Below are 25,987 nucleotides of genomic sequence, written 5' to 3' on the forward strand. Positions count from 1 at the left end.
GACAAACGAGAAACACGCCACATTCGACTAACAGCTGCACAGGTGGATGCCGAACCAAATGCAGAATACGACTGGGACGTCGCAAATAGCTCTTATGATGATCACTCAACAGATGACTACAATAACAATTCAGGTCCAAAGGTTCCGGAAATTGCACTTTCTGACTTTCTGAGCATATGTGGGGCTTACAGTATGACTGTTTTTTTTTTTTTTTTATGTATTTTTATGAATATATAATTTCATGAATAAAAATTACAACGAATGGAAAAATCCGTAAAACGTGTACGTGTATATTTCGATATATATGCACGGTAGTCACTGGTGGACGCGCTGGTGGTTGTTTTGTAGTGTATACTGAGCCAACAACGATGGCGGTAGTGAGTCACATCCATTGTTTTCCTGTCATCCGCGAAGAAGACTGACAGCTTCAACATGGCCGAATCGGAGCAGCGATCAGGTAACAGTCAGCAGGATGCTTTTGCTTTCAACGTCTGTTGAACGTCTTTGTTTCGCTTCTGCTCATGCTTCTCCAATATTTCGTAAGATGTCAACGTTGTACACCCGCGTGTGGCCGTTACATCACTGTATAAATATCACAATCACAAGTCTTGGCGAGTATTCTTATTTTGGTCTCTCTCACTCAGCTATTTGTATTATGTGTCCTCTCTTTCTCGTTATGCACATTCAAATGTGTAGCATTGTTGTCATTCCTTTTATTCCCAGTGGTCACTTACACGTTTCGTCGTTGGTTTAGCTACTAGACACATTGTCTCCCTCAGTTCTCCGCTTCGCTTGGCAATCAGCTTTGAACTGTATTTGCATGGTTCAATTTCAGTCACAATTGAGTCGTCAATAATGCTGTCATGGATACCCGGGGAACCGAAAAACAAAAACATGCTAGCACAGGGAGAACATGCAAACGTCATATGGACATTTCTGGGGTGAGATTCAAACCCAGAACCTCTGTCAGTGAGGCACAATTGAAAGGTTTACGTGTCAAATTGCCTTTGAACAATGCCGTCATAAATTCTTATACCGCAAGTTCATACAAATAATGAATGCATTAGCTGCAGTATTCTGTCTGTTCACAACAGACTTTTCGATTTTGCATGTGTTTGTTATATTCCAGCAGACGCCTGTAAATGACCGTACATTGCAACGTGACTTTTACGAACTTTCTTTCTGGTTTTTGTAGGAGCCCTTCCTGAGGATGAAGCCCTTGAGGTTACAACAACTTTCACGGTACCCAAGAAAGAAATTGCCATGGTGCCCGACATGGGCAAGTGGAAGCGGTCGAAGGTGAATGTCCCGTTGATTGACAGCATTGCCGCTAAATTGGCCATAAGACGCGTAACAGTTGAGCTGGGATTTATTCGCTTGTCCCCTGACAAATTGCAGAAGTGAAGCGCATGTTCGGACCGCTGAAGCAGGTCGTTCTATTAATTGAAGTCAATCAGCCTCGGTTTCAATGGGTTTTCTGGTCATATTTTGCCAATTTGGGGCAGTATTGGACGCCAAAATGACTCGGTTACACTGGCTTATGGTTACCGAGTGCCAAATCAACGACCGATTTCTAAGGTTTGTATAATAATTAGCCTGTCATTATGTCGAATGCATTTGGGCTCAAAAAGAGCAAAACATTTGTTTCCATTCAACATAATACACAAGCAGCATATCAGCACGTTATACATGTTCACGAATGTGCTGATAGGGTGGAGACGGGCTTGGGATAGACCAATCACAATCATCTTTGCATCTACAAAATTGTGAAGAGTAACAGTATTGATTGTATTGGACTTAAATTGAATCCCACTTGAAATATGAAGCGTATAATGGACACTTATGCTGATAGTAATCATTTAGCCACGCGGATGGTTATTTGTGACGTGACGTCAATTTTAGTGGCGGTCCCCGTGAAATGACGTCATCGAGGAACGAGCGTCCCCGACTACATTCCGACCGCCTCCCGCTTCGCTCCTCTTTCAATATCCTCTTCCCCTCGTTGGAATTTCTGTCGGGAGGCGCTAGCGTGTGAACTGAGGAGCGAGCGAGGACCTAGTAATTTGCTAATCTAGAAATGAGATGAGCCCTGTCAGGAAGATTTACCCCCAAAAATGTGCAAAGAAAAGCGCAACACATCAGAGCAGAAGCAAGAAATGAAATGTTGAGAAATTAGGTGTGGCACAGTCAGCGCAACGGAGACAAATGCTTTCAGTCAGCGGGCTGTTAGACTTTACACACTGGTCGCGGCTGTTAGCGTTCTGCATCTTGCACAGGTGATATCATGTCAGAAGGTGGCAAATTCCCGGGGAAGCTTCCAATTGCCTAAAGCGCATCAGACTCCCTTCCACGCAGGACAGTGGCCCAGGGAAAGAACCAGAAAATGAATGAATGATGTCTCTTTTTTTCATATGCTGTTCCTATTGTAATCAGTTCTTGCAGCCATTTGCCCGTCTGAATATTCACTGGAGATTTTCACCCTTGTTGCAGGCTTACGCTGACTACATGGGATTCATTCTGACTCTTAACGAAAGTGTGAAGGCAAAGAAGCTAACGTGTGTCTATAGAGTCTCTGAGGTATGATGTCCTTTGAAACCACAGAGAGAAATTGTTTCATGATGTTCTGATAGCATTTTCTGTTCTGGGGATTATGAATTGGATACCAAGTCACCATGTTTTCCAAGCCCGACATCTAATCTTAATGTACATATTGCACGTCTTCCTTGAGATGGAGCTGGTTCCAACCGGATGTACCTGAGGCAAATGCCTTTGTGTCTTACTCCAGTCATGTTTGTCTTGTATGACAGACAGTGGAGAAGTTACTCGATCTTTTGGGGACACTGGACCGCTGGATAAATGAGACCCCTCCTGCTGACCAGCCATCTCGCTTTGGTAATAAAGCCTTCAGAACCTGGTTTGCTCAATTAGACCAGGTTAGTCAGCATACATACATAAAACACTCACACATAACTGCACTGCTTCAAATGGGACTCCATACGAATTCCTCCTCCAAATTTGACACACAAGTTAATTTCAAGCTTGTGAGAACAATTTTATCAATTTGCTAATGTAAAAAAAAAAAACGGAGAAAATAAATATAAAACATTTAGCCACTCTGAATTACAAATGTATTATATATGTCTATAGTTTGGGATTTGTTTACTATATCATATATCAGTGTTCTCTCCAAATATTGAACCCATGCACTGCTGTGCATGTTTACATTTGTCAACTGGAATCCAACAAATACAGAACCTTTGCAAAAAAATAGAATATCATGGAAAGGTTTATGTATTGCCATATTACCATTGAAAAAAGTTAAACTTTTATAGATTGAGGGCCCACAATTTCAACAATTTCAAGTATTTATTTGTAGGCCAGCCAATCGCAGGGCACACAGAAACAAGCAACCATTCGCACTCACATTCACACCTACGGGCAATTTAGAGTCTTCAATGAAGCAACCATGCATGTTTTTGGGATGTGCGAGGAAACCGGAGTGCCCGGAGAAAACCCACGCAGGCACGGGGGAGAACATGCAAACTCCACAGAGGCGGGACCGGGGATTGAACGCAGGTCCTCAGAACTGTGAGGCTGACGCTCTAACCAGTCGCCCACCGTGCCGCCTAGGGCCGATCAGGTCAAACCAACATTACAACATGACAGAAATAATGATTAGTTTATTGTAATAAAATGATTTCACACACACACACACACCGAAACTTTAGCGCATGATTCGGTCCGGAGTGTAGCAGAGCTTGCTCGGAGTGCATTTCCCAGTGCACCCTGAGGCGCGTGCAGCAAGTAGTTTTGGGAGAATTGTTATAGATCCTCATAACTAGACTGAGCTAAGAAAAAATGCATGAAAAAAATCCCCCATCCAATCCACAAGGCTAATTATTGGCCCTCTCAAGCTCAGCAGATGCTCGGTATTGTTTGTCGATGCTTATAAGTAATGTTATGTTGCTGTCTCCAGGAAGCAGAAGCCTTGGTGTCTGCAGTGCTGCCTGCTGACAAACAAGCCGCAGCTCCAGAGATTGCTGTCTACCTGAAAGAGTCTGTGGGCAACTCCACCAGGATAGACTATGGAACAGGTAGTATTATTATTGTATTGCTATGCTAAAACCAAATGCATTCATTTGCACCAACTATGGGACTGAACTATGATTATGTGCACTGTAGAAATGTCACTACAGTGGAATAATGCTTTTTAATGCTTTGGTGCATTGCATTATACCGAAATGGATCTCCAAATGTTGAATGTCTCCGACGTCGTACATTTCAACCTCTAAAGCACACCAAATGTACATTTTTGAACTGTCTCATGATTCACTTTTTTTTCTTTATATTCACTTGTGTAACAAACACATTTTTAAAAATAGAAAGTTAAAAGAGGAAACTTTTGAGGCATATCTTCTATAGAAATCACCTTTGTATTCCGTCTTTGTAATTTGGCGTGAAGACTGTGTTTTGTTCCCCCTCCCCGAAAAAAAGAATCTGGACAGCAAACCCGTTTGTTTGCATTTTTGGCATTCGCAAAGTCACATGAAAAATGTTGACATTAGGAAAAACAAGTACAGTGGTCTGAAAGTATTTGCCCCTTAAATGTTTCCCATCATCAAACAATTTTATATATCAAACACATTTAAGCATAACTGCGGCTTATAATACCTGAGCTCCATTTCTCGAGCAACACCAAGGCCTGATACTGCCACACCTGTTCTCAATCAAGAAATCACTTAAATAGGACCTGCCTAACAAAGTGAAGTAGACCAAAAAGATTCTCAAAAGCTAGACATCCTGCAGAGATCTACAGAAATCCAGGAACAAATGAAAAAAGAAAGTCATTGAGATCTGTCCGTGTGGGAAAGGTTATAAACCCATTTCTAAAGCTTTAGGACTCCAGTGACCCACAGTGAGAGCCATTATCCACAAATGGCAAAAACAGAGAACAGTGGTGAACCTTTCCAGGAGTAGCCAGCCTACCAAAATTTCCCCAAGAACGCAGTGACGACTCATCAAGAGGTCACAAAAGACCCCACTACAACATCCAAAGAACTGCCTCAGGTAAGGTCAGTGCTCATGACTCCACCATAAGAAAGAGACTAGGCAAAGATGGCCTCCATTGCAGTTCCAAGATGAAAACCACTGTTGTGCAAAAAGAACATTAAGGCTCATCTCAATTTTGCCAAAATAAATCTTGATGATCTCCAGGACTTTTGGGAACATAGTCTGTGGTCTGATGAGACAAAAGCTTAACTTTTTGGAAGGTGTCTGTCCCATTACATCTGGCGTAAAAGTAACTCCGCATTTCAGAAAAAGAACATCATACCAGCCAGCAGTAAAATATGGTGGTGGTAGGGTGACGGTCTGGGGTTGTTTGTTACTTCAAGACCTGGAAGACTCGCTGTGATAAATGGAACCATGAATTCTGCTGTCTATGAAAAAATCCTGACAGAGAATGTCCGACCATCTCTTTGTGACCTCAAGCCGAAACAGACTTGGGTTCTGCAGCTGGACAATGAGCCAGAACACACCAGCAAGTCTGCCTTGAGACTCATTGCAAGTTATCTCAAACGCTTGATTGCAGTTGTTACTGCTAAGGGTGGCCCAACCAGTTCTTAGGTTTAGGGGGCAATCGCTTTTTCACACAGGGCCGTGTTGGTTTGGATTATTATTATTATTTTTTTATCTTCCAGAATATGAAAACCTTCATTTAAAAACGATATTGTGTGTTTGTGTTGTCTTGTCTATGACTAACATTTAAATTCGTTTGATGATGGGAAACATTTAAGTGTGACAAACATGCAATAAAAATAAGAATCAGGAAGGGGGCAAACACTTTTTCACAACACTGTATGTATTCAACATTGGTCACAGTTTTATTTAGTGCTTGTTCACCATTTGGATGAAAAAAAAATATCCACCAAAAAAAAAAAACATCAGGAAGAGGGAAAGCACTTTTTTACGCCACAGTAATTGATGCGCCCCTTAAAAATTGAATCCCACAAGATGGTGCCAATGCAATCATTTTCTATCAGACGGTGCTTTGGCCTGTCCAATAGAAGCATATCCCCTCACGTCACCAAAGACGCCAAAAGATGGTGCCAAAGCACTACTTTTCTATTGGACAGGGGGCCATTTTTTGAACACCCCCAAAAAAAATAAAAATAAATAAAAGGAAAATCAGTAAACAATGGGGGATATGTTTTTGAAAAAATAAGTGAATTGAAGAGTAGTGAATCACAAATAGTCGAAGGCACACTATTTCATTACCATTATTTCCAATGGGGGGGGGGGAAATCATTTTCAAAATATGAACAAATTGCAGGACAGCCAGTGTTCCAGTATTGTTTTAGACTTTGGAAGTGCCACTGTAGTTGTTTCAACTTATTTTGCATTCTTCACAAAAGTTGCTTCTTCTAATACTCATTCTTCTTTTGTGTAATCCTGCCAACAAGAAAATGACAAAGTTCATCAATTCAATCTATATAAATGAAAGATAGACTTACTGTGTTGGAAATGCTTGAATAATTCCAATGTATCGAAAATGTATCATGTACAATAGTTCACATTGTGATCCCAGAGTGTAAATGCACATGCACGGTTTCTGGTCATCTTTCATGTGATGTTTTTTCCCTTTTCAGGTCATGAAGCTGCTTTCGCTGCATTCCTCTGCTGTCTCTGTAAGGTCGGAGCTCTTAAAGCGGACGATCAGATGGCGATTGTTTTCAAGGTTTTTAACAAGTACGTGGCTTCTGTGGACTCGGTGTTATTCGTTGGTTGATTTATTGTTTCACACAATGGAGTAGGATAGACCAAGTTACAACATTTTGAAAGAAAGAAAGAAAGAAATGCCCGAAAATGACGGCGAATTTGAAAGCTTTGTGTTACTGCCCTGCAAATCCTCCAGTTCATCACTTAATTCTCGTCACTTCAAATTGACCATGTCGCCCCCCCCCCCCCCCCCCCCCCCCCCAGATATCTCTCAGTAATGCGGAAGCTTCAGAGGACATACAGAATGGAACCAGCTGGAAGCCAAGGCGTATGGGGTCTCGATGACTTCCAGTTTTTACCTTTCATATGGGGTAGCTCACAATTCGTTGGTAAGAAAATGTTCAACTACTATTAAAATAATAATAATAATAATAATAATAGTTTCGTTTGTCCATCATACTGCATTTTCTTGACTTTCAAGAGACAAAAATGTTGACGAACAGTTAACGTCTCCAGACAGGGTTTCTGGAGCTGGTCTATCAGGTTCTTGGCAATCTTTCTTGTCAAGGCTTTTCTTCTCATTTGCTTATTTACTCTGGCCGGGCAGCTCGCACTCGAACACGTTTGGGCAACTGACAGGGCGCATGCCGTGTGAACCGGGCCCCACTTGCAATGATTCAAATCCCCAACGTGGGGAGATCGAAAAGCTGGAAAAGCTTTCCCATCGATTCTCAATGAGGTTTAGATCCAGCCAGGTGGCTGGCCAGGCAAGCAGTGTGATGGCATGGGCATCAAACCAGGTTTTGGTGTTTCTGGCGGTATGGGCGGTGACCTTGGATTTAAGAAAGCGGAGTTTACCGACACCTGCACCCCAAATCATGACTGCCTGTGGATATTTCACACTGGCACTCATGCAGCTCGGGTTCTGTTCTTCACCCGTCTTCCTCCAAACCCTTGGGACCATGATTCTTGATGAAAGGCACACTTGTTCATCGGAAAAGAGGACCTTGGACCACTGACCGACAGTCCAGTCCTTCTCCTTGGCCCAGTTGAGACGCTTCCTACGTTGGCTCAGGCTCAGACCCGAGGAACCCGGCAGATGTAGCCCATCTGTGGCACCATGCCGCCTCTCACTGGTCAGCCTTGGTGCTATGGAAGACATCTGTCACAATAAGAGCAGTAAGGACACACGTGCTGGTTTTTTGTTTGTTTGTCCCCCCCCCCCCCCCTCATCGCGTGTGCGTCAGTTGGGGGCAAAAGCCTGTTGGTTGGATAGGGCAACATTGCAAAGTGGCAGCTCGTGACGCGTGCGCAGCTCCGATGCCCGTCGGATTGGGTCGCCAAGTGTCAACATACGCCACTGTACTCAACCGCCTGCGAAGAAAACGAAGTACATTTGACCTAAAGGAGCATCACGGATAAAACATGCGGCTGCAATCATCAAGTTTCCCACCCCTGCTCGAGGAAGGACCCCATTGTCACAAATTGCTGCCTTTTATGGGCAGGGGCTGCTGTGTTCTTGGGAACATCAGATGAAGACTCATTTTGCTCAGGTCTGTGCCATCCGCAGTGTCGTCTCTGAACCCGACAGGCATTTCCTTCGACCTCATGCCTTTTTCTTGAAGCTGTGTTTACTATTGTCAGCTGTGAGCTGTGAGACATAAACCAAATCATCTCGTGGAGGTTTAAACATTTCAAGGATAATCAAAAGTAATGAAAGGACCTGAGTTTATTTTTAGGGTCCCAACAAAGTGACTACTATAAATACTTACGTTGTACATTTTTTCTTTTTTCTCATTCCTGTGAATTTGTTTCTCCAACCGCATTGGAATTGGGGTTGTACTTTTTTGCCATCATTGGCTGTCGATTGTAGATTCATGAAATGTTTATTGAATAGTGCAACATAGCAAATTGTGTGTGTGTGTGTGTGGGGGGGGGGGGGGGGGGGGGGGGGGGGTGTTAGGGTTTCTGATTACTTGAATGTATTGTACACCCCCCCTGACCTTAGTAGTGTTCACAGTTTTGAATAGAACCAATGAGAAGACAAATAGTGACACCTGCCGGCGAATATTTCAAATTGCAGCCCTGTCTTCCATAGATCACCCAACGCTCGAACCTCGCCACTTTGTTGACGAGAGGGTGGTAAACGAACATCAGCATGACTACATGTTTCTGGAGTGCATCAAGTTCATAAATGAGGTGAGACAAGAAAACTCTTGGCATTTTCACAAGCATCTATTGCAACTATTGCAATATTAGTCATTCGAAGTGCTAGAGGACTGCATCTTTGTACAATTGTCAAAAAAAAAACAACCTTTATTGCTCAGTGACTGTTTTTTGTTTTTGTTTTGGTCAATGTCTTTCTGTCACTTGACTGTCTGTTGTCGTACTAGAGCGGCTCCAACTACCGGAGACAAATTCCCTGTGTGTTTTTTGGGACATACTCGGCAAATAAAAATGATTCTGTTCTCATACATTTGACGAAAATAATAAGAATTGAGCATGCACTAATTGTGTCATATTTGAATGTACCATTTAACTCATTCACTTCCAGCCTTCCCAGTCAACATGGATATTTGACTTCTAAAGCTGTCAATGGCAGTGAATTGAATGAGTAATTTTAGGGACACTTTCATACCTCAATGCAGGAACTCGCGTCATGGTTCAAGCTCAGCTGTAGCTTTTTCTAGGCTGAATTATATTCAGCACTTTTTTCTTTTTTTTTTTTTTTTAAACATTCTAGATCTTTATCAGTAAAAGATACCTTCTGTACATTGCCATAATCTTTATGACGACATATGTTTTCATATAGTTGTGTTTTGTTATCGATGGGCATAATTTGCCAAGAATGACCTCATTTGGTGAGGCTGTTCTGTGTTGTGATGATCTCTTGATTCGCCAAATTGTTCGTGCCCATGTTTTTTTCTCATTGTGCTCATTCAGTTGAAATGTGTGTGTGCTTGTTTCTTCTAATTAACATACACTCACAGGTACACACAAAAACTCATAAACAAAATTTTTTAAAAAGTGGCAAAATTCAAAGACTATAAGGAGCATAAACTCCAAACAAAGTGTTGTAGCACTCGAGACTGGTCTTGAGAGCACATTTTTAAGGTCTTGGTCTTGTCTCAGACTCGACTCCCAACTCTCTTGGTCTTGTTTCAGTCTTGGCCTGGCAGGACTTGGGATTTTCCGTCAAGACCAGCACTGAACTGCTATTCTTCAACTTCCTTATTAGGAGAAGCGCTTGGTAAAACTAGTACTGTATTGTACTTGGACTGTACTTTATGCCAAGTCAACTAAATTGGCTATTTTAGTCTTTGTACCATTAGCAGCTCTTGTAAACTACAAGCCCAATTCCAATGAAGTTGGGACGTTGTGTTAAACATAAATAAAAACAGAATACAATGATTTGCAAATCACGTTCAACCAATATTTAATTGAATATAATACAAAGACATTTTTTGTTCAAACTGATAAACATGATTGTTTTTAGCAAATAATCATTAACTTAGAATTTCACGGCTGCAACACGTTCCAAAAAAGGTGGGACAGGGTCATGTTTACCGCTGTGTTACATCACTTTTTCTTTTAACAACATTCAAGAAACGTTTGGGAACGGAGGACACGAATTGTTGAAGCTTTGTAGGTGGAATTCTTTCCCATTCTTGCTTGATGTGCAGCTTCAGCCGTTCAACGGTCCGGGGTCTCCGTTGTCGTATTTTACGCTTCATAATGCGCCACCCATTTTCAATGGGAGACCGGTCTGGAGTGCAGGCAGGCCAGTCTAGTACCCGTACTCTTTTACTACGAAGCCCCGCTGTTGTAACACGTGCAGAATGCGGTTTGGCATTGTCTTGGTGAAATAAGCAGGGGCGTCCATGAAAAAGACGTTGCTTGGATGGCAGCATATGTTTCTCCAAAACCTGTATGTACCTGTCAGCATTAATGGTGCCTTGACAGATGTGTAGGTTACCCATGCCATTGGCACTAACACAGCCCCATACCATCACAGATGCTGGCTTTTGAACTTTGCGTCCATAACAGTCCGGATGGTTTTTTTCCTCTTTGGCCCGGAGGACACGACGTCCACAATTTCCAAAAACTATTTGAAATGTGGACTCGTCGGACCACAGAACACTTTTCCACTATGCGTCAGTCCATCTTAGATGAGCTCGGGCCCAGAGAAGCCGGCGGCGTTTCTGGGTGTTGTTGATAAATGGCTTTTGCTTTGCATAGTAGAGTTTCAAGTTGCACTTCCGGATGTAGCGCCGAACTGTATTTACTGACATTGTTCCTGAGGCCATGTGGTGATATCCTTCACACATTGATGTCGGTTTTTGATGCAGCGCCACCAGAGACATCGAAGGTCACGGGCATTCAATGTTGGTTTTGGGCGTTGCCGCTTACATGCAGTCATTTCTCCAGATTCTCTGAACCTTTTAATGATATTATGGACCGTAGATGAAGAAATCCCTAAATTCCTTGCAATTGTACGTTGAGGAACATTGTCCTTAAACTGTTGGACTATTTTCTCACGCACTTGTTCACAAAGAGGTGAACCTCGCCCCATCTTTGCTTGTGAATGACTGAGCAATTGAGGGAAGGTCCTTTTCTACCCAATCATGGCACCCACCTGTTCACCTGTGGGATGTTCCAAACACGTGTTTGATGAGCATTCCTCAACTTTCTCACTCTTTTTTTACCACCTGTCCCAGCTTTTTTGGAACGTGTTGCAGCCATCAAATTCTAAGTTAATGATTATTTGCTCAAAACAATCAAGTTGATCAGTTTGAACATGAAATATCTTGTCTTTGTAGTGTATTCAATGAAATATAGGTTGAACATGATTTTCAAATCATCGTAGTCTGTTTTTATTTGTTTCACACAACGTCCCAACTTCATTGAAATTGGGGTTTTAGCTTTACCCTCGCATCTCATTTTTAAAAACGTACAAAACTTTTTTTTCGTTGGGGATTTTTGTATGTTGCACTTTGCAACAGTTGCAGACACTGTTTTTGTCCGTCAAATATAATTAAAGGAAAATTGAAATGAAAGAGAATCCTCTTTAACTGTTCAACCTTGTTATGGTGTTTTAAATGGATTTTTATGGTCTTGGTGTTGTCACGGTCTCTGCTTGTCTCAGCCTCGACTAGTCCCAGTCTTGGTCTTGACTCCCCAAAGTCTTGGTCTTTGATAGTGTCGTCTGGAGCACAACACTATTCCAAACTGGAGAAACTCTGCACAGCCGAAGCAGTGTTTAATTTGCAGGAATAGGACAACAGATATGCATTGGTCATAACGGTCGTGGCTGAAAACTAATGTTTAAAAAAAAAAAAAAAAAAGATTATTATAATTTAAATTCTTTAAACCGAGTATGTCCATGTTATATATTTTGAGTATGCTCAAAGCTCCACTGATAAAGCATGATGGTGTGAAGATGGCAAATGCCTAGCAATCTGGTGATGCTCGCTACAAATGCATGCCCACCCAGCCTGCTTTGAGAACCAGTCCGCATGGTCTAGCATCTGCGTCAATCCAAAACCTACCTGTGGGCCAGTTTGTTCTCAAACACAGTTAGTGAGTGAGGGCCCACTGTCTTTCAAATGGGGATCACCCTTATTATTGTGGGGTTCACTTATGCCATTTAGCACTATTTAAATTGTTTTGTTTGTATTCCGTCACTGCTTCCATTGCATCGGCCAATTGACTTATTGTATCTTTTAGAAGAACAAGAATCTGTTGAAAAGACATTGGAGGGCCACAGCTAAATGTGATATTGTTCAGGGACAAGCAGATGGATTGTGTTGGTTATGTGCCAGAGCAGGAACTGTACGCTTTGTTTTGGGTTTTGGGAGGGAAGTAGCGGGGAGTGGTGTTGGTTGAGCATGCTACATCCTTTTCCTCTTTCCCACTCAGACACACTGCCTCCTTCCCTCGTTCTCCTCCTTCCCGTTTGACCTCTTCCGCCCTCCTCCCTCACAGCCCCGAAAGGGTCCCGCTGGTGTGTCGAAGCGGCCTCTGTAGACTTACTACCTTTCATGCATTCAACCATCCGTCACAGACAGACTCCCACAACACATTTTGGGATTTCTTTATTTGTCACGATTCTCTCTAACGAGCTAATCACAGTCCAGCTTTCAAGGGTTGAGGTCGTTGTGAGAACCAAACAAAACAATCATTCAAACAAGTGATGAGGAACTGATGAATTAGCTGACGTATTGACTGAGGTACTGACTTGACTTGCTCATGTTATCGATCCTGGGAAGGAAATTGGTGCTCGACCCACACCCGAACCCTAAACTCATCAACCCCCTTTTCTCAATATGAGTTCAACCGAAAGCAATTAGTTTTATTTTATTTTTTTGGTTCCAGGTCCATCCGTCCATCCGTCCATCCATTTTCTGTACCGGTTATTCTCACTAGGGTCGCGGGTGTGCTGGAGCCTATCCCAGCTATCTTCGTGCGGGAGGCGGGGTACAACCCGAACTGGCGACCGCCAGCCAATCGCAAGGCACATACAAACAAACAACCATTCACACCTACGGACAAGTTAGTCTTCAATGAACCTGGGCATATATTCTTCCTAGTACAGGTTTAATGAAGTTTTATTGTGACTTTCTTCTTCTACCCCTTTTTTATTGTTTTTTTAAAATACATTTTTAAAATTATTATTATTTGTTTAGCTTACTGTAATATGTAGCTCCATGCATGCATCGCATAACACTGCCCCCAATAGACCAGCAGGAACAGCAGATAGCGTTATAGCTTTGATTAAAGGCTAACGCTTCCCCCGCTGACTGTGACATGAAATCCGACGAACGTTTTCCTGTTTTAGGTGATTTAGGATTACCAACATTTGCCAAATGCCGGCATATTGAGAGAAGGATATATATCTTTTTAACAAATAAACTATACAGTCAGCCCAGGTGTGCCAATGTTTTGAGCCATGGCTGTATTTATTCTTATTTGTTTTTTATTTCAATTATTTGATATATTGTTATTTTACTTGTTCCTAATGTATTTTCTGATTGTCCTATCAAGTTATATTCAAAGTTAAGATTTGGTGGTTACATAAGTACAACCTTTCCAAACCAATTGGGGGGGGGCGGGTGGGGGGATCCTTCTGGTGAAACTTTCAGGATAGATCATTTTCATTTGATCAAAGCTAAAATTAGACGACTTCAATCTGTTCAAGTTCTACAGTGTTTATTTTTTTTCAGTGCATTTGACAGGTTTGAGAGATTCCACTTCGTACTTCAATATTGAAACTTGCATTTTAATGCCTGCATATTGCGTTGTGTACAAATGTTTTGTGCTAGGAGTCTATTTTAGTGGGCCACCGCTACTTATTCCTTTGGTTTTTTTGGGGGGTTTTTTTTATCAACAAAGCTGTGGCAAATCGAAGTCGTTATCATTGTTTCTGCTTTTTTAGTTTACGAAATCCTGTTGTGCAGATTGCATTTGCTTTGGACTGCGATGAAATGGACAGCATTCAAATCACTGTGCAGGAACTTCAACTCAGCTGCTTCGGTGTTTGTATGGCGAAAAGGGAGAAATGGCCTCAGTCTCTTTCTTGGTTCAATGACATGTAGTAAGTACATTGTGTCGGCTGTTGGCATACACACACGCACACACACGTGTCTACCGGACTATCGTCCTGTTTTCCACACGCGGATACTTCAACACAGCGCAAATTCCGTTTTTCGTTCACACACAAGGATATGTGTGTGCGTGCATGCATCAGCCTAAACATGAGTCACTTCCTTCCCCACATGCTGCTGTGAATCACTCCTTCCTCCAGGGAATCCGGGCTGTCTCCACCCCCCTTTCCTCCCTCTTCCATGCCCCTCCCCCCTTGCGTTCTCATGCGAAGCCATGGAAAGTCTCTCGAGCGGTGGGGGTGGAATGGAAAAAAGAGGGAGTTGTTAGATTGATGCCCCAGGGTCTGGGCTTGGGTTCCTTTGCTCTTGGGGAAAGATGTTTGGAAAACGGCATCTAACTTCATTCATAAATTCACTTTTTCCATGCTAATTAGTTTTGCTTCAATGACCCTATTGTTTTGTCTTATACTTGCTTAAAGGCAGCTGGTACCCTCCCTCACATCAGATTTTAGAACGCAGTAGTTGAGTAGGACAATTCGCATAGTGTGTGTTTGTGTGTGTGTGTGATGTAGTAGTTGAGGGACTTGGACAGACTGTAGTACATCTATGGAACCAGCTAGTCTGGACTTGTCCTGTGCTGGAAAGTGGAGTTCCTTTGTCGGGAGCCGTGTTGGAGCTGAGCCCGCAATTCTGCTTGCAAGCTTCTGTGTGTGTGTGTCTGTGCAAAGAGAAGAAAGTGTACCACTTGTACTTTGTGTGTCAATTATGAAACTCAAATGATGAATTACATATCATTTGTGTTTCTCTTGTTATTGTGAATCATTTCAGGCAGTCAGAACTGAGGAGAGTACAAAGACAATGAATTAAACGTTCAAATCAGACACCTAAAAGTCTACATGCAGAGATGAGTGCAGCAAAACTAATCCAAAGAGTTGTGTTCCTTTCATTTAATTCTTTTTAAATTGTTGGACAGTTCAAATGTCAGTCAATGACACACCCTCGACATGTCTGCAAACAAACTAAACATGGCAAAATATATATGTATATATTTTGCACAATTTGATTTGGGGTGATCCTGATCTCAGATACCCTCAGATCTGGATTAGGTTGCTCCTAAATGAAGAAAAAAAAAAACAATCCAATATGTGTGACGATGTATACACACACACACGTCTGCCTAAAAAAATACACATAACTGTTGAAAAGCCACACTACAAAAAGCATTTACTGATAAATGGAAATATTATGCATGAGGGAGAGATACAGAATATGGTACATAAGCGGTATATAGATCATTAAATAAGGAAAATAACCACCGGCAGCAGCCAGCGGGGTGATGCTGAGGTTAACTTCATTGACGCCAATGGGAGGGAAGAGTCAATCTCCCAGGCCACTTCAACATATGTCCAATTTTTCTTTTTCGTTCTTATGGTTGGTTATGTTTTTTTCCTTTTGTTTGTTTTTTTTCCCTTCTTTGTTCGTCGTCATGTGAACTAGTTGTTGATGTGCGTTATGGCGCATGTGAGTTTTCATGAGTTCCGTTAATGTAAACGCATTGATACAGGATATGGGCCGCTATAAATAAACCAACAAAACCATATCCTGCAGTTTAAATGCAGCCCTTAAGTAATACCGTGGACACACCCATGTTCAAATATCAGGTTTCTGTGATATAAAAAAAAAAAAGTGAGACCAATATAAATCATTTCAAAACTTTTTCCTGTACAACTCGGTTGATCTTTTGAGAGATGGGAAGTAAAAATAAACATCTGAGATGATGTGGTTGGAGAAGTGTTCACACCCTCTTATAACTGGTGCTGTGGGTGAGTTCAAAATGAACCAGTCACTTCCAAATGTGTGTTAAATGGGAGTCAGCACACACCTGCCGCAATTTAAGGTGCGCAAATAAAGTTGAGATATTTGCGTCGCCTTTTCTTTCTAGCGGAAGCCTGAAGGTTTCGTGCTCACACTGAATGGCATTAGGAAGTGTTCCTAATGACTTTTACCTTGACTAAGGCCCAGAAAAACAGCCCCAGCTGCCGCCACCAGTATGCCGCCATACTTGAGGTATTGTGTTCTTTTCGTGATGAGCAGTGTTGTTTGTGGCAAACGTGCGTTTTGGAATTATGGCCCAAGAGAGTTCCACCTCGGTTTAATCTGTAACGTAACGTAACGTATTTTGGCCTAAATTGGACTGACATACTTTTTACTTGTAGTTGATTTATTTATTACGTCATATGTTATATATTATTATTATGATTATTTTCCATGTAAAGAAGAATTGATACTTTTACTCCGTTGCAATGATCGACATGCCGCTTGCTACTTTTATTTATCCATTTTTGCATGCGCAATCTATTTTTAGACTTCATCTTCGTTTCCCGCATTGGGCGCCGTTGTGCCAATCCAACGTGATCTCGAGTGTTGTTTGACTACAATTCACCAATCAGACGGCACAAGGCGGTCACATGACCACACACACACACACACAGAGCCTTCGCAGGCCAACCAAAATGACTCATTTTGGGGGGGGGGGGGGAAACCCCCAAAAACAACCGCATGAGTGTTTACAGCTTTATGATGCAGATGATGATTATGATGATGTAGTCTTGCGTCTGCCCAAACGCGGATATTTCATCCCACGTCTAACTTGAGAAAACACCATGCGGTAAGTTGCAGATGTCTCTATTGTTATTTTGGCAGTGCATATTGCAACATTAGCCATATTTATGGTCATAAGTCACTGTAAAACATGCCTTTTCTGGATATGTGCCACAATATCTCACACACACACACACACACACTTAAGTCTGTTCATTAAACCGCTTCATCATGCTCTCATTTAATTGAATAAAGCAAATAATGTTTCTGTAGGGCCCAATGCATGTGTTGTTGATTTCTGTGCACTTAAAAATGTAAATGGCGGCAGCTGTGTGTGGACTCTCATGTATTATTAATTTGTATGTGATTTGACATTCGTGATCGGATTTCAAACAAAATGAAAACTCAGCAGTTACTCGCGTTTCCATTGTGCCCAGACCAATGGGAACCTCTCGTGACACGAGCCGCAGTGACGAACGACAACCGCCGAAGACAACCGCTTGAAATTTTGAAAGGAAACTGTATTAACTGTAGCAGAGCCACACCTGCATCGTTTCACGTTTGGTCTTCCGACTTGGATTGAATTTTCTAGATGAAGACCGGTCCGTTTGCCGAGCACTCCAACCAGCTGTGGAACATCAGCGCTGTCCCTTCCTGGTCCAAAGTCAACCAGGGTCTGATTCGAATGTACAAGGCTGAGGTGAGCCTGCTCGTTTCACTTACTGGTTCTCCCTTAACTTCGTAGACTTTATAAATAATTGCTCGATTATAAAATGAATTCATCATGCTTCATTTAAATCTCATCAAAGTTTTGTCGGAGAATTTACCGATCCAAGTCACACCAGTGAGAGCAGAATGGAGCTCGATCAAAACAAAACCTGAGCCATACTTTCTTACTTTCTTACTTTGTGTTTGTGATTTTTGATTTGTGATTTGGCAGGCTACAGCAGCAATAGTTGGATACATTTCAGGCTTTTTTCCATCCGACGTGGATAATTCCTATTTCCACACATTAATGGAATTGGCAGAACACATAACAAACACGCTAATTAGATGAGTGTTAAAGAGGATGATATCACCTTAAGATTTGATGTTATGTTCCAAAGCACGCCATGGTGAACCCAACTCTGTTCGGTGGAGTCACAGACAAAGCTTTGATCAAATGTCTTCCTGTAATACAGTCGCCCTTAGGTTACCCCCAAAGGAAGGTTTGGAAGCATCTGCATGTCTGATGTGTGTCTCTGACCAGGCAGGTGCGCTAACCTCCAGGTCACTTTACTTAGCATGTTGGATTTTCCACACCAGTGTGCGCTCACATTCGACTTTCTGTTCTGGTAGCCGTCTACTCCCCGCTCCATTCTGCTCTTCTGTCTTGCCCCCCCCCCTCTTGGTTTCACCCACAGCATACACGCCTCGCTCTCTTAAAGGAGCCACTCTTCTCCTTCCACACTAACTCGCCACATGTACATAGTGCATAAGATATTGCAGTTGGCATGCAGTGATTTAGACACACGTGTAATTCTACTAAAGGGTTTGAGTTTGCACAGTTTACAGCGTTTCTATTAGCCTAATATTCAGCCCGTACTGGATGTTACATTACGCTTTGCTCTTTAGGACTGAGCTAGACACGCTGCAGTCCATTGATTGGTCGACATTGTCAATTCACTAATGGCATTGAAATGAAATAGTGAAATGGAAAGAGAGAAAAAAAAATCCCCATTCAAATATATATGTCGTCAAGAATTCGGGAGAAGCTATTCATGACGATTTGATACAGCGCTGCTATATATATATATATATATATATATATATATATTTTTTTTTTTTTCCCCTTTCCCTTCTCCGTTCAATTGATTCACATGCTGCCACGATCTCATGTTGCTTCGATAGTTAATGAAGGTAGCGCCACCCCCCTTCACGAAGCCCAACCTTAATCACAATCTGCACATCCGCACCGGTGTCGCTAAATGCACTGAAAATGGACAAGTTGGTGGAAACTTGGCTACGTATAGTACTTTGTCAGCCATCTCTGCCGACTTTTGCACAACCTTACTGTTGCGTGTGGTGTGAAAGGTACGAATGAGCTTCTGGGGTGTTGGAGTTGAAGTTGGCCTCTGACAAAGCAACAGTCACAATGGTGACTGCCACGAGCAGAGTGTGAAGTTTAACACTCAAGACTCGCTGCAAACTGTCGCGCTGACGTTGCCGCGCATCGAATTCTTCGAACGGGACGAGCCGCAACTGCTGTGCGAGCGCTGGGTACGAAGGGGGGGGCGGGCGAATAAATGCCCGGCTCTACTGTTACGCCTTTTAATGCGCCAATTTACCGGAATTGAGATTATGTGACTTGTTGTCAGCGGAAGAGACTTCAACGTGAGATTTCGTTTCGTATTGGAGTGACAATTTCTGCCGAAAACAAAGTCCAAATGATACCGCAAATCGTCATTGTACTGAAGTTGCGGGATATTGCGTCGTCTTGGGCGTCACGAAACATTTCTTGTTGAAAATTCCAGTTAGGTGTCAGTGTAAATGTCATTCAATCTCCTTAAGGAAGCAGTGTTGTCTTTTACTTGATTTCCCCCCCCCCCCCCAAATAAGAAATAATTAAATAAAGATATGAGAGAAACTCAAGCCCTTCACCATCCGAGCAAGAGAGAAGAGGCAGGAAAGGGTTAAGTGAGGAACGGAGAGAATGGAATTGTGCGTGTGTGTGGGCGGTAGGGGTGGGGTATGCGGGGGTTGTCTAAGCCTTCTCCCGCCTGCATGCCCACATCCTGTGTTTTCCAGAGCAGCCTGCAAGTCTTCCCAGAGAGCTGAGGGGCCAAGCTGTCTGCCTCCCCCTCCCCCTCCCCCTCCCCCTCCCCCTTCTCTTTCTACACTGCCATTCCCTTCATTAAATCCACCCCTCCCTCTCCCCCGACCTTCCTCCAAGCCTGGAGCAACCATCAGCAGACTCGCATTCCTCACTCCCTTTTGCTGGCCCCACACAAGGTTTCAGGCAGAGTTCTACTCGGCCTGGGGAAAGCAGGATCCGCCGCTTAGTCTGTCTGAAAGGGGCTAATGTTTTCCAAAGGCGCGAAATGACACATTTGGATGAAGATAGTGTCAAGCTTTTCGCTGATCATCCCAAAAGGCCCTCCGAGCGTGTGAAGTTGAATGCGTCTTTGTGGATCCGGAAAACAAAACATTCTCCACAGAGTCCAAGCGTAATCAAAGTCAAAAGTTCACGATCTTGTCGTCATTGTACAAATTGATGACCAGGAAAATGATTTGTATCCTTGAATGCTTGAATTAAAATCATCTGGAATTTCTTTTGGTTTTGTAATAGAATAGAATAGAATAGATGAGATCAAATATTTTGCCAGTTATAGTCAGTTATCAATGTCCTTTCACCATCGTTCCTGTCATACTGTGTTGCGTGTTTTTGTTTGCACATTAAGGACTAAAGTCTCATATTTTGTTGTAATTGGTCTTTTCAAAAGTTGTTCCCTTTTGGAGATTTTGTGGGGTGAAAGCTGCAAGTGGCTGCTAGTGTGGCAACAATGAGAAACAGAAATGCCAGTATTTTCAGGGTAATGGCCCGTCGGCAACATTGTAGGAGAACTGTGAACAAGTTCGTTTTTTTGCAATGGTGAAAACTTTGAATTATGAACTGAACTGAACTTTGAAGTCGTTCGGGTGCAAACAAAAGATATCGGGATGTCTTTCGTACCTTTACGTGATGATAAGAGTAAAGACCTTTTTCCCCCCCTCCCAAAACAATTACGTGTACTACCATAGTATGAACGTCACTCCAGTAGTTGGCAATATGACTTCGTAAAGAAACGCCAATTACGAGTTCTACAAGGGCTCGTCCGAAATGAAGTATCTCCAATGGCCGCAGTTGTGGTGCCATAAATATACACTAATAAAACTAAGGCCCCGTTCACACAATACAAATTGTGTTGTTTTGAGTCAATGTTCTTTGACAACTATGAATGCTAACTTTGAAAAAAACATGTCTCGAAATCACCGCCACTATTGTTCCGTCGTGAACACTGACAGCGACAAAGATGAAAACTTGAAAATGGAGGACATGCCCAGTACGTCACACAGCTGGTCTGCCGCCTTGCATCACGTGACCGACGAATTGCCCCCGCGCAGCACCTCTTGCGTAGCTTGCCGCGCACTCCACATAAATAGTTGCTGCGTGTCGAACGCCGTGGAAATCGTCTCTCGGGACGGCTCCGTTTTAGTCACATGCTGTGATGACGTGCTCGGCGTGCCCCTTGGTTGGACATACCATCTACGCCGCCGCCTTCTCGATCGATTTTGCAGCGTAATTAAACGCATCATCTGGTCATCTAGGTCCATTTGTTCTAGCGGGCACTGTTCCACGATCGCCACTGTTGTAGCGTTGTTCCTTGTTACCGAAAGGAAAGGAAAAACGGCTACTGGAAATGGCCCCCCCAAAAAATGCAGAGGAAACTCCACCCTGTGGCGTCCTAGCCGATACCGGCCGTAGCGACACCCCCGACTCGGAGGTGAAAACTCTCAATTAGAGACCGTCCCCCCGTTTTTAGTCTGTTATCTCGTGAAAAAACGGCTAAATGGCTTTAAGTTTTTGGTTTTTTAGACTATGTCATATAAATATGTCATAAAGATAAGTTACGTACTAGATTGGAATCTGCGAAACCAGACTTCTGGATGGCTTTGAACCAATTCGCAAGACACCTAACTTTGAATCGGAAATGTTCAGTTTTAAGGATAAAAATACGTTGAAAATAACAATCCGTTGCTTTCTGGTTTATTGTCTCTGTTTTAAATTGTTCGTTTGGGATAATCAGAATCAGAACAATCTTTATTTGCCAAGTACGTATGTCAAAAACACACAAGGAATTTGTCTCCGGGGGTTGGAGCCGCTCGAGTACGACAACAGGCAGTCAATTGACAGAGAACGCTTTGGAGACAGAAAGACACAAAAAAACGGCGTCACTGAGCCGGTACAATTTTATTTTTATTTTTTTGGACAATGTGGAGAAAGATTCCGAGTCCTCTAGCAATTCGAGCAGTTTGAAATGACTAATGGAACAATAGTCCAGTGCAAAGGGCGCAGAGACTTCCGGAAATGTGCGCAGTTTAAAGTGACGAGTTGTGCGATAATCTGGGACAATGTCGATGTTGCAGATGCGACTCTGGCACGAGTGGCCAGTATTGGTCAACAACAGATATGCAAATAGTGCAGCGTGGCGAGACTATTACAGTGAGTGCACGAGTAATGTATCATTGGCCCCACAGAGATATGACAACAAACTCCAGACAAAATTGGCAGCATGTTGCAATGGAATTGTAAGTTAACCGTTTAAGAAGTCGATCGCAAGAGGGAAGAAACTGTTTGATTGTCCGTTGCAGTCGGAGTTTGTCCTTTTTTGTCGCAGCACCAAACTAGACCGTGATGGAAGAACACTGGACCGATTCGATGAGCGCTGTGTAGAACTGCCTCAGCAGCTCCCGTGGCAGGCCGTGCTTCCTCAGAAGCCGCAGGAAGTACATCCTCTGCTGGGCCTTTTTGAGGATGGACTTGATGTTGATCTCCCACTTCAGGTCCTGAGAGACTGGAATTCCCAGGAACTTGAAGGTCTCGACAGTTGACGCAGGGCAGTTGGACAGTGCGAGCGGCTGCTGTGGCAAAGGATGCCTCCCGAAGTCCACGATCATCACTACGGTCAGTTCAGCTCCAGGTTGCGTCGGCCGCACCGCAGCTCCGGCCGCTCCGCTTCCTGTCGACACGCAGGCTCGTCGCCGTCCTTGATGAGGCCGATGACTGTGGTGTCGTCTGCAAACTTCAGGAGTTTGACAGCCGGGTGCGTTGAGGTGCAGTCGTTCGTGTAGAGAGAGAAGAGCAGCGGAGAGAGGACACAACCTTGGGGCACCCCGGTGCTGGTGGTGCATGTACATGAGGTGGCCTCCCCCAGCCTCACCTGCTGTGTCCTGCCTGTCAGGAAGCTGTAAATCCACTGGCAGATGGCAGGCGAGACGCTGAGCTGGAGAAGCTTGGAGGAGAGGAGTTCGGGGATGGTGTTTAACGCAGAGCTGAAGTCCACGAACAGGCTCCTCGCCTAGGTCCTGTGCCGTCGAGGTGTTCTAGGATGAAGTGCAGTCCCATGTTGACTTTGTCATCCGCAGACCTGTTTGCTCGGTAGGCAAACAGCAGGGGACCTGTGACGCTCTTGAGGTGGTCCAGCACGAAGCATTCAAAGGACATGAACACAGATGTCAGGGCGACAGGCCTGTAATCATTCAGACCCGAGATTGCAGGTATCTTGGGGAATGGGATGATGGTGGAGCGTTTCAAACCGGATGGTACTTCACACAGATCCAAAGAGCTATTGATGATCTGTGTGAAGACTGGAGCGAGTTGGTCCCTGCAGACTTTGAGGCAGGGTGGGGAGACAAGGTCTGGGCGTGCCGCTTTGTTGATCTTTTGTTGTTTGAAGATGCGTCTCACATCCTGTTCGTGGGATGGTCAACGCAGAAGTTAATGAATGAAAAAACCAAAACGAAAACCCTTTGGGAAATATCTCGCAGTGCAACACCAAACCCAAGTTTTTGTCTTTGATTTCAGTTGGCTCGCAGTCTCCCAGCTGGAAGTACCTCAAAGCGACATGAAGATCTAAGCAACAACATGTATATAGCGAAGTCCAAAAGTACAGTATCTATTTCCTTGGACCTCATTGCACCTCTGAGTTCTGATTTTACGGCTGTTAAATTTTAAACTCTAACTAACGATAGTATATAGCATCTACACTGGTAATTGAAGAATATAAAAATTGCAGTACGAAAAGATGACTGTTGCGGACACGGTGTACAAAATTAGCATAAAATATACTCGTTTCACTTTTCCTCAGCAGTTTTGTTGATTTAGTTTCCCCCCTGTTAACATTTGTCTATCTGCAACAATTTCTAGTGTTTGGAGAAGTTTCCAGTTATCCAGCACTTCAAATTTGGGAGCCTGCTGTCGATCCAGCCGTCAAAGCCTTGACGCTCATTGGTGAATTGAGGAACGCGATGAAAAGACCAAAATCCCAGCACATCAGATCGACCTTTTCCCCATTTGTCGAACAGCGTACCGTGGATTGACAGCACCGCAGACGTGAAATGCGGTCACGAAGGCTTGTTCGACCTCGCATCCAAACGCAACTTGAGTGTTCGGCGCACATGTTGACAGCTCCCCGACTTCTCCGCGCATCGGCACCTACACACTCGATAACAGAACACACCCTTTCTGGAATTAAAACAATGCATTCTTGCTCAGTCCTGTTTTGTTCCAGGCTAACCAAATTGGAAGAAGAAGGATGTGAGGTCCTTCACTGGTTCACTCCCAACCACATCCAGATGTCTTGAGTCAAGAGAAATGGATTTTGCTTGCATTTGCTTAAGAGTTGCCATTTTGTGGCCTGAGCACCCGAGTTGTGTATTAGGCGTGCAAAGGTTTAAGCCGTCCATCTGTCGTGGATTTGTTATTTTCGGATCTTTCTATTGTCTTTGTATTTATATCCTGGATCAACCTCGGTTCAGACTGTTTTGGAGCGGATGCATTATTTTTTTTTTTTTTTCAATGAATGCTTTAGTTGCCTTCAGATTTGCATCCTTTAGAGCAGGTAACATCAGAGCAAAAAAGTTGAATATAGTCGATGATTTGAATATAGAACAAATATTGATTATTTTGGGTTTGTCAATTTATATTGATAGGGGAAAAGGTTTTTGATCAAAGTACATTTCATTGTGAAATTATGATTGTTGTCTGTATTCCAAAGTTCTGAAATGAAAATACCACGCTTTTGTGTTTCTTGTGCTTATTTTTGCATTAACTTGACCTGATTTAATAAACTTTTTGTGTGTGGACCTTCCTACGTCATTCGACTGAGTAACTATTTCGGAATTGTTTTTTTGTTTTTTTTTTGGTTTCATTTAGAATATGTTGACATCAACAAATGTACGTTTTGGGATTGGACGACTCTTCTAATGTGAGTCTGCGTCAGTCTTTTTAAGGTTAACTTGTTATGGGGAAACGTGAGTTTTTTTTTGGTTTTTTTACGTGTCTGCAGAGTTCTATTACAAACTATACCGATGCAAATCCACAATTCCAGTGCAGGTTCCCCCCCCCCACACACACCCACACACACACATAATGAACCCTCTCAAGGATGGAGGTGGAAATCCCCACACGTACAAGATGTTAGACTGCAGTGACTGGCAAGCAGTCCAAAGATTATTGAAGGACTTTTCAAGAGTTCAACCGGCGTGTGACACCTTTCTAGGACCCCAAAAAAAATCCTCATTTCTGGATGTTTTATAGTGAAGCCATTGAACTGTGGTCTTTTAGACGATTCATGTGAGATGTTTTACAGATGAGTCACCGCTGTAACATAAATGCTCCCTTCTCGAAGTCGCAGTAAGCATTCGATAATGGTCAGCTCACAATGCAGCGGGTCTCTGTTGAGTCTGGCACATGAACGGAAAAAGTCAGCATTGAAACCTTTTGATTTCTTCAAACATTGAACTCGCCATGTCTATTGCCTACACCCAAAATTCACAAGTGCCCACATGATATCGCTTTCTGAAAGACACAGTATGCTACAAATACCTGGATTGTACTTGGGGTATATGGGTCATTTTCATAGGATTTATAAGGGTTATGTTTTTTGCATGGGTTTTCTCCGGTTTCCTCCCACATCCCAAAAACATGCGCCGTAGCTTCATTGAAGACTCTCAATTGCGCGTAGGTGTGAATGTGAGTGCGAACGGTTGTTTATATGTGCCGCGCGATTGGCTGGCGACCAGTTTCAGGTGTAGCCTGAAAGTGGGGATAAGCGGTAAGGAAAATGGTTGGATGGATGACTCATATTACTTTTTCCTTGTCAACGTGCCGTTTACAATGACCTGACCGTCGACCGATCCGGTGTAGTCCATCGAAAGTCAGCTGTGACCCGAAACAGAATTAGCCGTAGAAAAAAAAAGAATGGATGCCTTTCATTGGGTTTTGCCGAAGCAACACAATATCTTTCCAACATAAGTAAGTAGCT

At 43.1% G+C, this 25,987-nt stretch overlaps 1 protein-coding gene and 1 long non-coding RNA gene across 9 annotated transcripts; one reads left to right on the forward strand and one right to left on the reverse strand.

Annotated features, from left to right (window-relative positions):
* The first annotated feature begins 6 nt into the window (after positions 1 to 6).
* On the forward strand, positions 7 to 24,811 carry ptpa (protein phosphatase 2 phosphatase activator). 8 transcript variants are annotated; one of them, XM_061799199.1, is made up of 11 exons: positions 7 to 133; positions 349 to 457; positions 1,196 to 1,299; positions 2,491 to 2,577; positions 2,808 to 2,933; positions 3,977 to 4,094; positions 6,648 to 6,747; positions 6,982 to 7,106; positions 8,816 to 8,916; positions 23,527 to 23,608; positions 23,869 to 24,811. In XM_061799199.1, exons 2-11 carry the CDS (start codon positions 433 to 435, stop codon positions 24,039 to 24,041), a joined length of 1,041 nt encoding a protein of 346 aa, XP_061655183.1. In that variant the 5' UTR covers positions 7 to 133; positions 349 to 432; the 3' UTR covers positions 24,042 to 24,811. The 8 variants fall into 8 exon arrangements, with proteins under 8 accessions (XP_061655183.1, XP_061655182.1, XP_061655187.1 ...); XM_061799198.1 differs by having other exon boundaries at positions 17 to 141; XM_061799203.1 differs by lacking the exons at positions 7 to 133; positions 23,527 to 23,608 and adding an exon at positions 17,515 to 17,622 and having other exon boundaries at positions 293 to 457.
* On the reverse strand, positions 15,319 to 18,268 carry LOC133489917 (uncharacterized). The gene is made up of 3 exons (XR_009792049.1): positions 18,169 to 18,268; positions 18,002 to 18,092; positions 15,319 to 15,434 (listed from the first exon to the last, which is right to left on the reverse strand). It is a non-coding gene; the product is annotated as an uncharacterized LOC133489917 (long non-coding RNA).
* Positions 24,812 to 25,987: the final 1,176 nt, after the last annotated feature.

Source organism: Phyllopteryx taeniolatus, chromosome 15, assembly GCF_024500385.1.
Source record: "Phyllopteryx taeniolatus isolate TA_2022b chromosome 15, UOR_Ptae_1.2, whole genome shotgun sequence".
NCBI classification, from domain to species: domain Eukaryota; kingdom Metazoa; phylum Chordata; class Actinopteri; order Syngnathiformes; family Syngnathidae; genus Phyllopteryx; species Phyllopteryx taeniolatus.

Bases quoted from the DNA above. Each gene is read 5' to 3' on its own strand.
- ptpa (XM_061799196.1), top strand. From the start codon at position 473: ATGCTTTTGCTTTCAACGTCTGTTGAACGTCTTTGTTTCGCTTCTGCT. The intron at 8,917-23,526 runs GTGAGACAAGAA...CTTTGATTTCAG, and splicing joins GCATCAAGTTCATAAATGAG to TTGGCTCGCAGTCTCCCAGC. The intron at 23,609-23,868 runs GTACAGTATCTA...AACAATTTCTAG, and splicing joins GTATATAGCGAAGTCCAAAA to TGTTTGGAGAAGTTTCCAGT.